The following is a 13,412-nucleotide window of genomic DNA, read 5'->3' on the forward strand; positions in this document are numbered from 1 at the left end:
TACACAGCACACGCACACACACACACACACAAAATGGCCAATCTTTTCTGCCTCCTTCAAGCACTGTCTGAGGTTGCCACTTATTTCCACACTAGATTAAGCTCATTCAGCCCGTGTCAGGGTGGCTGTAACAAAAGAAACGGGGTGACTTCACACCGAAATTAAGTGTCTCAGTTTGGGAGGCTGGAAGTCCAGAATCAAGGTGTTGGCAGGGCCAGGTTCCTAACAGACAGAACAGTGAGGCAGAAGATCAACAAGGAGTTAGAAAGACTTGATCAGCAAACGCTAAAAACCTAACAGATGTTGACAGAACACTCCACCAAACAACAGCAGAATACGTACTCTACTCAAATGTACATTAAACATAAACCAGACAATAGGCCGCAAAAAAGCCTCAATGAATTAAAAGAGAAAATCAAAGCATATTCTTTGACAGCAAGGAAAATTAGAAATCAACAAAAGAAACGGATTCACAAATGTATAGTTTTTTTTTTTTTTTTTTTTTTTTTTAACAGAATCTCGCTCTGTCGCCCAGGCTAGAGCGCAGTGGTGTAATCTCAGCTCACTGCCACCTCCACATCCCGGGTACAAGCGATTCTCCTGCCTCAGCCTCCTGAGTAGCTGGGATTACAGGTGCCGCCACCACACACAGCTAATTTTTGTATTTTTAGTAGAGATGGGTTTCATTCACTATGTTGGCCAGGCTGGTCTTGAACTCCTGACCTCAGGTGATCAGCCCACCTCAGCCTCCCAAAGTGCTGGGACTATAGGCGAGAGCCACTGTGCCTGGCCTGGACTTTAAACAACAAATTCCTAAACAATCAATGGGCCTAAGAGGAAATCACAAAGGATATTTAAAAATATCTGAGATGAGTGAATTTTTTTTTTTTTTTTTGAGGTCAAGTCTCGCTCTGTTGCCCAGGCTGGGGTGTGATGGCATGATCTTAGCTCACCACAACCTCCACCTCCCAGGTTAAAGCAATTCTCCTGCCTCAGCTTTCTGAGTAGCTGGGACTACAGGTGCACACCACCATGTCCGGCAAATTTTTTTTTTTGTATTCTTAGTAGAGACGGGCTTTCACTATGTCGGCCAGGCTGGTCTTGAACTCCTGACCTTGTGATCTGCCCACCTCGGCCTCCCAAAGTGCTGGGATTACAGGCGTGAGCCACTGTGCCTGGCTGATGAGTGAATTTTAAAAATCAAAATTTACGGGTTATATCTAAAGCAGAGCTCAAAGAGAAACACACAGCTGTAAATGTCTATATTTTTAAAAGATCACATCAAATAAATAACATAATCTTCTACCTTAAAAACAAAAGCAGGGCCGGGTGTGGTGAATCACGCCTGTAATCTCAAAGCCCAGGAGTTCAAAACCAGCGTGGGCAATATGGAGAAACCCTGTATACATACACACACACACACACACACACACACACACACACACACACACACAACAAAAAATTAGCTGGGCATCATGGCACATGTCTGTGGTCCCAACTACACAGGAGACTGAGGTGGGAGAATCACCTGGGCCTGGGAAGTTGGGGCTGCAGTGAGCCATGATCGCGCCATTGCACTCCAGCTGCAAAAAAACAAAAGCAGGCTGAGCACTGTGGCTCATTCCTGCAATCCCAACACTTTGGGAGGCCGAGGAGGGAGGACTGCTTGAGTCCAGAAGTTAGAAACCAGCCTGGGTGACATAGTGACACCCAGTGTTTACAAACAATTTAAAAATTTGCCAGGCATAGTGGCACATGCCTGTAGTCCCAGCTACTTGGGAGGCCGAGGCAGGAGGATCACTCAAGCCCGGGAGTTTGAGGCTGCAGGGAGCTGTGATTGTCCCACTGCTCTCTAGCACCAACAACACAGTGAGGTTCTGTCTCTGAAAAACAAAAACGAGTAATCAAAACACAAAAGCTGTGTTTAGAGGGCAATTTGGAACTGTAAATGCCTATATTTAAAAAAAAAAGAACTCAAGGCAATAATCCAATAATCTAAACTTCTACCTTTAGAACCAGAAGACAGAAAACTAAACTCAAATGAAGTAAAAGGAATAAAAATTAGTGAATAAATGAAATACAGAATAGAAACAACAGAAAAATCAACGAAGCCAAAAGTTGGTTCTTTGAAAAGATCAACAAAACTGACAAATCTTTAGCCAAGAAAAAAACCCAAAGACACGAAATTACCAAAATACAGGGGGGGAAAAAAAAGAGGGGCCTCACTACTGACCTTATAGAAATCAAGAAAATCCCAGAACCACATGGTCTCATTGATGAATTCTATCAAACATTTAAAGAGAAATTAACACCAATCCTTCACAAACTCTTCTAAAAAACAGAAAAGAAGGGAACGCTCCCCAATTCATTCTATGAGACCTATATTACCCTGATACCAAAAGCAGACAAAGAAATATCACAAGAAAAGAACATTACAGACCAACACTCTTTATGAATACAGTTGCAAAAATCCTCAACAAAATGCTAGTAGGCATGAAAAGGAATATACATATATATATATACACACACATACACACATACCACCCCCCAAGACCAAGAACAAAAGATTGGTTTCACATACAAAAATCAGTCAATATACCATATTAATAGAATGAAGAAAAATAATCATATGATTTTCTAAAAGATATAGAAGGTACATTTGACAAAATCTAACATTCATTCATGATAAAGATACTCAATCATCTATGAAGAGAATTTCCTCAACCTAATAAATGGCATCTACAAAAATCCAGTGCAACACAATATTTAATGGAGGAAGATGGAATGTTTCCCTTCTAATAGCAGCAAGACAAGGCTGTCCTTTCTCATCACTTCAATTCCAATTATACTTGCATCTCTAGCAGGACATTAATGCGAGAAAAGTAAATAAAATACATTGATTGAAAAGAAAGAAGTAAAACTATCTCTTCACAGACAACATGATTTTATACATAGAAAATCCTAATGAATCTACTAAAAAACTAGTAAACATAATAAATGAGTTCAGCAAGTTTGCAGGATATAAGATTCATATAAAAATATTATTGTAGGCCGGGCGCGGTGGCTCAAGCCTGTAATCCCAGCACTTTGGGAGGCCGAGACGGGCGGATCACGAGGTCAGGAGATCAAGACCATCCTGGCTAACATGGGGAAACCCCGTCTCTACTAAAAATACAAAAAACTAGCCGGGCGAGGTGGCAGGCGCCTGTAGTCCCAGCTACTCGGGAGGCTGAGGCAGGAGAATGGCGTAAACCCAGGAGGCGGAGCTTGCAGTGAGCTGAGATCCGGCCACTGCACTCCAGCCCGGGCGACAGAGCAAGACTCCGTCTCAAAAAAAAAAAAAAAAAAAAAAAAAATATTATTGTATATACAAGCAGTAAATAAGCTGAAATGAAGTTAAGAAAATTCAATATACAATAACATCAAACAACATAAAATGCTTAGGAATAAATTTAACAAAAGCATAGGCTTTGTATATTGAAAAATATAAACCATTGTTGAAAGAAATTAAAGATCTACATAGCGCCGGGAGCAAAGGCTCATGCCTGTAATTCCAACACTTCGGGAGGCCAAGGCGGGTGGATTACCTGAGGTCAGGAGTTAGAGACCAGCCTGACCAACACAGTGAAACCCCATCTCTACTAAAAATACAAAAATTAGCCGGGTGTGGTGGTGGGGGCCTGTAGTCCCAGCTACAAGGGAGGCTGAGGCATGCGAATTGCTTGAACATGGGAGACGGAGGTTGCAGTGATTGGAGACGGCACCACTGCACTCCAGCCTGGGTGGCAGAGCCAGACTTGGTCTTTTTTTTTTTTTTTTTTTTGAGACGGAGTCTGTTGGCAGGCTGGAGTGCAGTGGCGCGATCTCGGCTCACTGCAAGCTCTGCCTCCCGGGTTCACACCATTCTCCTGCCTCAGCCTCCCAAGTAGCTGGGATTACAGGCGCCGGCCACCACGCTTGGCTAATTTTTTGTATTTTCAGTAGAGAAGGGTTTCACCGTGTTAGCTAGGATGGTCTTGATCTCCTGACTTCGTGATGCGCCCGCCTCGGCCTCCCAAAGTGCTGGGATTACAGGCACGAGCCATCACGCCCGGCCAAGAGACTCTGTCTTAAAAGAATAATAATAAATAAATAATACGCGCGAAATATTTTTATAATCACAACAAGCAGTTCTGTTCTTTTTTTTTTTTTTTTTTTTTTTTTTGAGACGGAGTCTGGCTCTGTCGCCCAGGCTGGAGTGCGGTGGCCGGATCTCAGCTCACTGCAAGCTCCGCCTCCCAGGTTTACTCCATTCTCCTGCCTCCGCCTCCCAAGTAGCTGGGACTACAGGCGCCCGCCTCGTCGCCCGGCTAGTTTTTTGTATTCTTTAGTAGAGACGGGGTTTCACCGTATTAGCCAGGGTGGTCTCGATCTCCTGACCTTGTGATCCGCCCGTCTCGGCCTCCCAAAGTGCTGGGATTACAGGCTTGAGCCACCGCGCCCGGCCGCAGTTCTGTTCTTAAAGATGAAGAAGCAGTAACTGAAGGCCAGTGTAGACAGGCCCTCCAGCTGAGACTGGACGTGGTGCCCTGGGGAAAAAGCAGGCAACTTCAGCTACTCCAAATGGGCCAGCAGCACCAAGCTGCTACTTCGGGTGCACCCGTGCTGAGCCCTGTGGTCTCCTTAGGAGGAAGCAAGGTGAGCACAGTTCCCTCGATGTGCTTCCAAAGGCTTCCTCTGTTTCTCCAATAAAATCCAAATTCCCTTCATGGCCAGCAGGACTCCCCATAATCAGGCTCATGCCCATCTTCCGTTCACTGCCCTTGCTCGCGTCCCAACGGGCTTTCTTTCTTTCTTTCTTTCTTTCTTTTTTTTTTTTTTTTTGATACAGGGCCTCACTTTGTCGCCCAGGCTGGAGGGCCATGGTATGATCACAGTTCAGGGTAGTCTCCACCTCCTGGGCTCAAGCGATCCTCTCACCTCAGCCTCCTGAGTAGCTGGGACTACAAGCAGGCACCACCACAGCTCGGCTAATGTGATGGTTTTTTGTAGAGATGGGGTCTTGCTCGTTGCCCAGGCTGGTCTGGAACTCTTGGCCTCAAGTGATCCTCCCACCTCGGCTTCCCAAAGCGCAGGGACTACCTGCCTGAGCCACGGCTCCCGGCCATATGGGCCTGTTTCATTTTCTGCCCAGCACTTCTCACTTTCGGACACGATCTTAATTACCTGTTTATCACCTTGTTCCTCTGACTCGCCCCTCCCCCCCACTGGAATGCAGCTTATTCCCGTGTCTCTAACACACAGTAGGTGTTTACCGGGCAAAGGAACTAACCGAGGGCCCGTGCACCCTCGCCCTGGGGAGTACGAGCATCACCCTCCTCCAGGAAGCCTCCTCTGACCAAGCGGGGTCCCCAGACCCTGGGGCTGCCTCCCTCCCACCCCGACGGCTTGGGGCTACACGGGATCCGTGGATCTGGCCTTGGATTGGGGGTGCCCGGAGGCACTTACACCGTGAGCTCCGTCACCGGCGGGCCGCCGACTCACAGGCGCCCAGAGGCGATGGCGCGGTTTCCCGGAAAGCTTCCTGGAAGCGGCGGCCTCTGCGAAGGCGGGCGCAGGCGAGGCTGCAGGCGGCGCGGGGCCTGCAGCGCGCTCTTGTGCGGTAACAATAATGGCAGCTGTCACCCGGCCGTGCGCCCCGTCCTCACGCCCCTGACCGGCCACCGCGGGGGGCCCCGGGGCTGCGGGCGACGGGGACTAGCCGAGGCCTCGGGGACGCCCGCCCGGCGCCGCCCCCTTGCCCGTTCTTACCGTCTCCGAGTCCGGCTCCCCGGTGCCCAGGAACATGGTGGCGGCGCTGCCCGACCGCCCCTCAGGGCTGCGGGATCGGGCGTCCGGGTCTGGGGCTCCGTGGGCAGCCCTAGCCGCCCGCACCTTCGGCACCTTCCTTGGCGCCGGCCCGCGACCCCGCTGCCATGGCAACCAGGCCGCCGACCCGCGGGGCCCGTATGCAACCTGCGCTTCCCCCTGGGGCGACCATGCGCGTGCGCAGAGTCCGCGGGCGCCGGCCGGCCGGCCGACCAGGAGAGCTCCCGGAGTTCCCGGGACAGAGCGCGTGGCTGAGAGTGGGGGAGAAAAACCGGCCGGGAACTGTGGCTCGCGCCTGTAATCCCAACACTTTGGGATCCTGAGGCGGGAGATTCAACTGAGCCCAGGAGTTTAATACCAGCCTGGGCAATTCGCGAGACCCCGTCTCTCGAAAAATAATAAAATAAAATAAATACAATGCCAGGCATGGTGGTGCATCCTACAGTCCTAGCTCCTTGGGAGGCTGAGGTGGGAGGCTCGCTTGGAGGCCAGGAGGTCGAGGCTGCAGTGAGCTATGATCGCACCACTGCAGTCTAGCCTGGGAGACAGAGCAAGACCCTGCCTCAATCAAACACACATAATAAACTTTTGTTTGCTTTCAGGGTCTCATCCAGGCGCTTTGCTCTCTGTGCTCCCTGTGCATAAGCTCCTCTTGCCATTCTCCCACCCTTGGGCTTCGCAAACTTCTTGCCCTTCTCTTACCTAATTATAGAGCCGTGCCTATCTATGACCTTTCATCTGTGATTCTGAATTCCATACACTGCCAAAAGGCTTTCACAACTTATTGGAAGGCCAGACCAGTCCTAACCTCAACTCTCCCGGAAGAAAACGCTGAGCTGAGGCTATTTATAGTGCTGATTTATCCCACGGGGTGTACATGAGTGAGTTTCACTGAATAACTTCTTTTTTTTGACAGGGTCTTGCTCTGTGGCTCAGGCTGGAGTGCAGTGGCGTGATCTCTGCTCACTGCAACCTCTGCCTCCTGGGTTCAAGCGATTCTCCTGCCTCAGCTACCCGAGTAGCTGGGACTACAGGTGCATGCCACCACGCCCAGCTAATTTTTGTATTTTTAGTAGAGATGGGGTTTCACCACCTTGGCCAGGGTGGTCTCGCTCTCTTGACCTTGGGATTCGCCCACCTCTGCCTCCCAAAGTGCTTGGATTACAAGTGGCATGAGCCACTGCACCCGGCCCTGAATAACTATTAATACGTTTAATTATGGGGTGTGTGTCACACCCTGCTGATAATCTCATATTTAATGTACATGTGCCATGTCACATTTCTTTTTTTTTTTTGAGATGGAGTCTCACTCTGTCGTCCAGGCTGGAGTGCAGGAGTGCAGGAGTGCAGTGGTGCGGTCTCGGCTGACTGCAACCTCCGCCTCCCTGCTTCACACCATTCTCCTGCCTCAGCCTCCCCAGTAGCTGAGACTACAGGCGTCCGCCACCACACCCAGCTAATTTTTTGTATTTTTAGTACAGACAGGGTTTCACCGTGTTAGCCAGGATGGTCTCGATTTCCTGACCTCATGATCCACCCGCCTCAGCCTCCCAAAGTGCTGGGATTACAGGCATGAGCCACTGCGCCCCGCCACCACGTCACATTTCTAAAATCTGAACAGTTATGAAGTCTGAAAAAACATTTGTCCCCAAAAGTTTGAGATAAGAAATTGTGGACCTGGGCCGGGTGCGGTGGCCCATGCCCATAATCCCAGCACTTTGGGAGGTCAAGGCGGGTGGATCACCTGAGGTCAAGAGTTTGAGACCAGCCTGACCAATATGGTGAAACCCTGTCTCTACCAAAAATACAAAAATTAGCCAGGGGTGGTGGGTGCCTGTAGTCCCAGCTACTCAGGAGGCTGAGACAGGAGAATTGTTTGAACCTGGGAGGTGGGATGTTGCTGTGAGCTGAGATGGCACCACTGCACTCCAGCCTGGACATCAGAGTGAGACTCCATCTCAAAAAAAAAAAAAAATTGTGGACCTACCTGTACAATACAGTATTCAAATCTGGAACCAGACTACTCTTCGGTTCAAATCCAAGCTATGCCAGCCCACTAGCTGTAAGGCCTTATGAGTTAGCCTCTCTGTGCCTCAGTTTCCTCATCTGATGGGCTGGTAGTGGTACTCTCCTACAGTTGCTGTAGAATCATACAAGTTTACAGTAAGTAAAGCACTTAGCACAGTGTTATTGTAAGTTTCCTTTTCTCCACAATTACCTAACTGGGTGAATATTAGTATCTCATTTCACAATGAGGAACCAAATTTCAGGGAAGATAATCGTGCATTTCAAACCTTTTCACCCATGTAGTTCTAAGGATGTATCTGTGTGTGTGTGTGTGCGGAGGGCATGCAAGGGTCAGGGAAGTTGCTTTTCCAAGGTTACCCAGCATGGCTGGGCGCGCTGGCTCACGCCCGTAGTCCCAACACTCTGGGAGGCCTAGGTGGGCGGATCACCTAAAGTCAGGAGTTTAAGACCAGTCTGGCCAAATGGTGAAACCCTGTCTCTGCTAAAAACACAAAATTAGCCAGGCATGGTGGCGGGCGCCTGTAATCCCGGCTACTCGGGAGGCTGAGGCAGGAGAATTGCTTGAACCCAGGAGGTGGAGGTTGCAGTGAGCTGAGATTGAGCCATTGCACTCCAGTCTGGGCAAAAAGAGTGACGCTCTGTCTCCATAAATAAATAAATAAAATAAAACAAGTTGACCCAGCAAAGTCAGTGCTTTTAAATTTTTTAATTTTAATATCCATAGGAATTCTGCTTTGTTTCCTAAATACTTCTGGTGTTTGCTCCCAACAATCTTGCTATAAAACAATGCTTTGGGAACATGAGCCTTGTCTATCCACTGGCTTTGAGATTCTAGAACACACAGTTGGTGTTTTGAACTCAATTTTTTGGACCTAATTTTTCTGCTTTTTTGCTTTTTTAAAATACAGCGTCTTGCTCTGTTGCCCAGGTTGGAGTGTGATGGTAGGATCACAGCTCACTGCAGCCTTGAACTTGTGGGCTCAAGCGATCCTCCCGCCTCAGCCTCTGGAGTAGCTGGGACCACAGGCGCGTGCTGCCACGTCTGGCTGACTTTCTTTTCTTTTCTTTTTATTTTTTTGAGACGGAGTCTCATCCTGTAGCCCAGGTTGGAGTGCAGTGGCACCATCTCGGCTCACTGCAACCTCCGCCCCCCGGGTTCAAGCGATTCTCCTGCCTCAGCCTCCCAAGTAGCTGGTATTACAGGCACGCGCCTCCACGCCCGGCTAATTTTTGTATCTTTAGTAGAGAGGGGGTTTCACCATGTTGGCCAGGCTGGTCTCGAACCCCTGACCTCGTGATCCGCCCGCCTAGGCCTCTCAAAGTTCTGGGATTACAGGCGTGAGCCACCACGCCCGCCTTTTTTTTTTTTTTTTTTTCACTTGTAAGAGATAGGGTCTCGCCTTGTTGCCTAGGTTGGTCTTAACTCCTGACTTCAAGCAATCGTCCCAACTGCGCCTCCTAAAGGCCTGGGATTACAGGCATGAGCCACAGGGCGGCCGCGGAGGACCTTATTTGAGAACCTTAAGCCAAATAATCAAGGGCTTTGGTGCATAGATCAGGACGCTTCTCTCCAGCACGTGGTTTTCTCGCTCGGGCGGAAGCACACACAGAGCGCCCATGCAGCGAGGCCCCGCCCCTCCGGACACAATGCCGCGCCTTCCTCAGCGATCCCCGCCCCCGGGACGCCCCGCCCACCCACCGGATGCTCGGCATGTACCACCGGGTGCCTGGCGGGGGTGATCAGTCGGAGCGACCGGCTTGGCGCCTGCCTGTCCCTCTCAGCTTGAATTCCTTCCTTCAAGTGTGAGCCCTCAAGACTTCCAGAGGGGGCTCCAGGAGAGCTATCTCGGTTCCCCACGCCAGCCGTCTCCGTCCTACGCCTCCTCTGGGCTTGGCAGGTGGCACAGTCCGGAGGCGGAGCCTTGGGGAAGGGGTGGTTGCAGCGGAGGACGGAACCGAGCGGTGAGGCGCGCGGAGTCTGGGGGTCGCGGTAGCGGTAGCCAGGCGTGCGGAGGTCAAGGCCCGGCCGAGGGGGCGGGAGGGCCAGGAAGCAGCCCAGCCCGGGGTGTACGCGACATACGCTCGCTTCCCAGCCCGACTGTGGCCACCTGGTCTGGCGCCCTTTCTGGACACTCGGGCCTGGCTCCCGCGGCCAAAACCGACTCCAAAGTGTTGAGAGGGTTCCTCTTCCCGGGACGCAGCCTCCCCGGGCATTGGCAGACGATGCCCCGGTCAGACAGAGCCACTGACCACCCCGCCCACCCCCCGAGGCCGGACGCACGGATGCACACCCCGTCGTGGGAGGGACAGGCGCCCCTTCCCCTCCGCACCCCGCCGGGCCCCCCGCACCCCGCCGAACCCCCCTCCCCCCGCCGGCTGCAGGACGTCAGATGCAGCCACCACTAACCCTGGGAGGGACAGACACACGGACAGTCGCCCCTTCCCCTCCGCACCCCCTTGCTGGCTTTTGGACCTCAAATGCAGCCACCACTTGACGTTGGGAGGGACAGACACTTTCCAGCCCCGACTGGCCCTGGGGCATGGATAGATATCCCCCTGCACACATGGCTGACCCCGGAACTCAAAGATGCCCCTGACTCTGGCCCACCTGCCGCCTGGGCCAGCACCACGTTGCTGCCCCTACTGCACCAAACAAAGCCCAAGGGTGACAGACTTTCAGCTCCGGAGGCCTAGTGGTTTCAGCCAGACTCTCATCTGCCCCTTTCAGCCCCGGCACCAGCGCTCGGGGCCCCACCTAGACTAAAGCTTTGATCCGTCCCTGCAGAACAGACTTCTGGTCTGGGGATCATGGTTCTCCTGGTCTGAGATGAAAGTTCTGGGGCCTCTTCCCAGGCCTGAGCAGGCATGGCGGGCTGCTGTGACTAGAACGAGCTGGGTCTGCAGTGGGCATTGAGGTTTGGCTCTCACATTGCCTTTGCAGGGACTGCGGCCTCACCATGGACCCCGAATGCTCCCGGCTGCTCCCGGCTCTCTGTGCTGTTCTGGTAGATCCCAGGCAGCCGGTGGCAGATGACACCTGTTTGGAGAAGCTGCTGGACTGGTTTAAAACTGTCACTGAAGGAGGTAAGGAGGTGGTGCTGCTGTTTACTGTCTATCCAGAGACCAGACGCAGAGCCTGGGACAGGGAGCAGGGACCGGGTGGGGACTCCCCTGTCCTGGAAGAAGGGCAGAAACTGCAAATCAGATGTCTTTCCTTCACTTCCTAAAGATTATCTGTGGCAGACTGAGGGCAAGTCAAGATGAAGCCCGAGAGAATTATCTGGAGAGTTAGAGCTTGCAAGTCAGCCAGTTCAGCCACGATCAGGGCATCCCAAGGTTCAGTTCTGTGGAAGGCGTGAATAAACTTATTTTATTGTTGTTCTCATTGTATTCAGTGTGTTTAAGACATCAGGTTTGTTTTCTTTCTGATTATGAAAGTAGGGGTTGGATGCAGTGGCTCACACCTATAATCCCAGCACTTTGGGAGGCTGAGGTAAGCGGATTGCCTAAGTCCAGGAGTTCGAGACCAGCCTGGTCCAACATAGCGAGGCCTCATCTCAAAAAAAAAATAACAAAAATTAGCTGGGCCTGGTGGCGCACCTGTAGTCTCAGCTACTCTGGAGGCTGAGATGGGAGGATCCTTTGAGCCCGGGAGGTAGAGGTTGCAGTGAGCTATGATTGTGCCACTGCACTCAGACCTGGGTGATAGAGACCCTGTCTCAAAAAAAAAAAAAAGTAATTCATGTTCTTTAAAACATGAACAAAAGAGTAAAGAGGAAAATTAAACCATCAACCCTTTAATTTCCTCCCAGCCTTTTTCATAACACATCATAAAGCTGTATTTTTCTGGGAAGAAAATGAGGTCATACCGTAAATATAATTTTGGTGTCTTGCGTTCTCTCTTGCCATCATAGTGAGTGTTTTCTCCACGTAATATGTTAATGTTATTGACTACATGTTATTTGCTATAGGAGTGGACCATAATTCATTGAATCCCTCCACTGTTATTATTAGATGTTTATATTTCTCATTTTTCATCATTTTAAGTAGTGTCATAGGTCCAGCACGGTGGCTCACCCAAGGCAGGCAGGTTATTTGAAGTCAGGAGTTCAAGACCAGCCTGGCCAACATAGTGAGACCTTGTCTCCACTAAAAATATAAAAATTAGCCGGGCATGGTGGCATGCGCTGTAATCCCAGCTACCCACGAGGCTGAGGGGAGAATGGCTTGAACCCAGGAGGCGGAGGTTGCAGTGAGCTGAGATCGCACCACTGCACTCCAGCCTGAGCGACTGAGAATGGACTCCGTTTCAAAAAAAAATCATGGCTTTCCTTTTACATAAATATTCTTCCGTGGAAATGTTTATTCTCATGGTTGATCATTGCGTTGGGATGGACCGCATGTTTTTAATTTCTTCTATTCTTTACTTCCTTTTTTTGGTTTACCCTGTTCTTTTACTCATTTTATTTTTAAATTATATTGTATTTTTTTTTTTTTTAGGATGGGATCTCACTGTATTGCCCAAGCTGTTTTTGATCTCCTGGGCTCAGGCGGTCACCTGCCTCTGCTTCCCAAAGTGCCGTTTACCCTCTTTTGAGCTAAATATCTGGGTCTTCCTTGTTTTCTAATACATACATTTAAGGCCAGGCACGGTGGTTCATGCCTGTAATCCCAGCACTTTGGGAGGCTGAGGCAGGTAGATCACTTGAGGTCAGGAGTTGGCAACCAGCCTGGCTAACATGGTGAAACCCCATCTCTACTAAAATACAAGAATTAGCCTGACATGGTGGTCCATGCCTGTAATTCCAGCTACTCGGGAGGCTGAGGCAGGAGAATCACTTGAACCTGGGAGGTAGAGGTTGCAGTGAGCCGAGATAACACCACTGCACTCCAGCCTAGGCAATGGAGTGAGACTCTGTCTCAAAAAAAAGAAAAAAAAAAACAACATATATATATGTGTGTGTGTATATATGTATGTGTGTATGTATATGTATGTATGTGTGTATATATATTTAAGAGTGTGTTGCTCTAAAAGTATGACTTTAGCAACATCTTATAAGTTTTACTATGCAGTATTTTGGTTGTAATTTAGTTCTAAGTATTTCATGCTTTTCATTCTGATTTTTTTCCACCTACAAGTTATTTTAGAGTATCATTTAGTTTCAAAATGTGGATTTCTCCAGTCTTTTTATTATTGATTTTTAATGTATTTTATGGAGGTTAGAAAATGTATGTTTTGAATCTTTATAGCTATGGAGACTTTTATTGAGACATAGGACCCAGGCGAGTTTTCTCAGTGTTCTAGAGATTTCACTGTATGAGTTTGATGTTTTGGTATTTGAAGGTCTTCAACTGTGGCCTAATTTGTAGTCAGTTTTTCTTTACTTTCTTTTTCTTTTTCTTTTTTTTTTTTTTTTTTTGAGCCAGGGTTTTTCCGTCACCCAGGCTGGAGTGCAATGGTGTGATCACAGCCCACTGCAGCCTCGACCTCCTGGGCTCAAGCAGTCTGCTTGCCTCATTCTCTTGAGTTGCTGGGA

At 49.6% G+C, this 13,412-nt stretch overlaps 2 protein-coding genes across 18 annotated transcripts in view; one reads left to right on the forward strand and one right to left on the reverse strand.

The window, feature by feature from the left end:
* IQCE (IQ motif containing E) overlaps positions 1 to 6,030 on the reverse strand; it is a 53,027-nt gene extending 46,997 nt beyond the window's left edge. For 8 of the 10 annotated variants that reach the window (XR_004057988.1, XR_004057986.1, XR_004057987.1 and 5 more), the window contains exon 1: positions 5,791 to 6,030. Coding sequence is in view for 4 of the 10 variants with exons in the window: in XM_010366667.2 (XP_010364969.2) it covers positions 5,791 to 5,826 (36 nt within the window). In the remaining 6 variants the exon portion in view is untranslated. Of the gene's footprint in view, positions 1 to 5,487; positions 5,634 to 5,790 lie in introns of those variants that run through there. The other 2 variants (XR_004057990.1, XR_004057991.1) reach the window with 2 other exon arrangements.
* A 3,542-nt stretch (positions 6,031 to 9,572) lies between these two features.
* The window catches only part of BRAT1 (BRCA1 associated ATM activator 1), a 19,311-nt gene continuing 15,471 nt past the window's right edge, over positions 9,573 to 13,412 (forward strand). For 2 of the 8 annotated variants that reach the window (XM_030932534.1, XM_010366668.2), the window contains exons 1-2: positions 9,604 to 9,837; positions 10,817 to 10,959. In XM_030932534.1, coding sequence (XP_030788394.1) covers positions 10,833 to 10,959 — 127 coding nt within the window. In that variant the 5' untranslated portion in view covers positions 9,604 to 9,837; positions 10,817 to 10,832. Of the gene's footprint in view, positions 10,960 to 13,412 lie in introns of all 8 variants that reach the window. The other 6 variants (XM_030932535.1, XM_030932539.1, XM_030932541.1 and 3 more) reach the window with 5 other exon arrangements.

Source organism: Rhinopithecus roxellana, chromosome 6 (assembly GCF_007565055.1).
Source record: "Rhinopithecus roxellana isolate Shanxi Qingling chromosome 6, ASM756505v1, whole genome shotgun sequence".
Taxonomy (NCBI): domain Eukaryota; kingdom Metazoa; phylum Chordata; class Mammalia; order Primates; family Cercopithecidae; genus Rhinopithecus; species Rhinopithecus roxellana.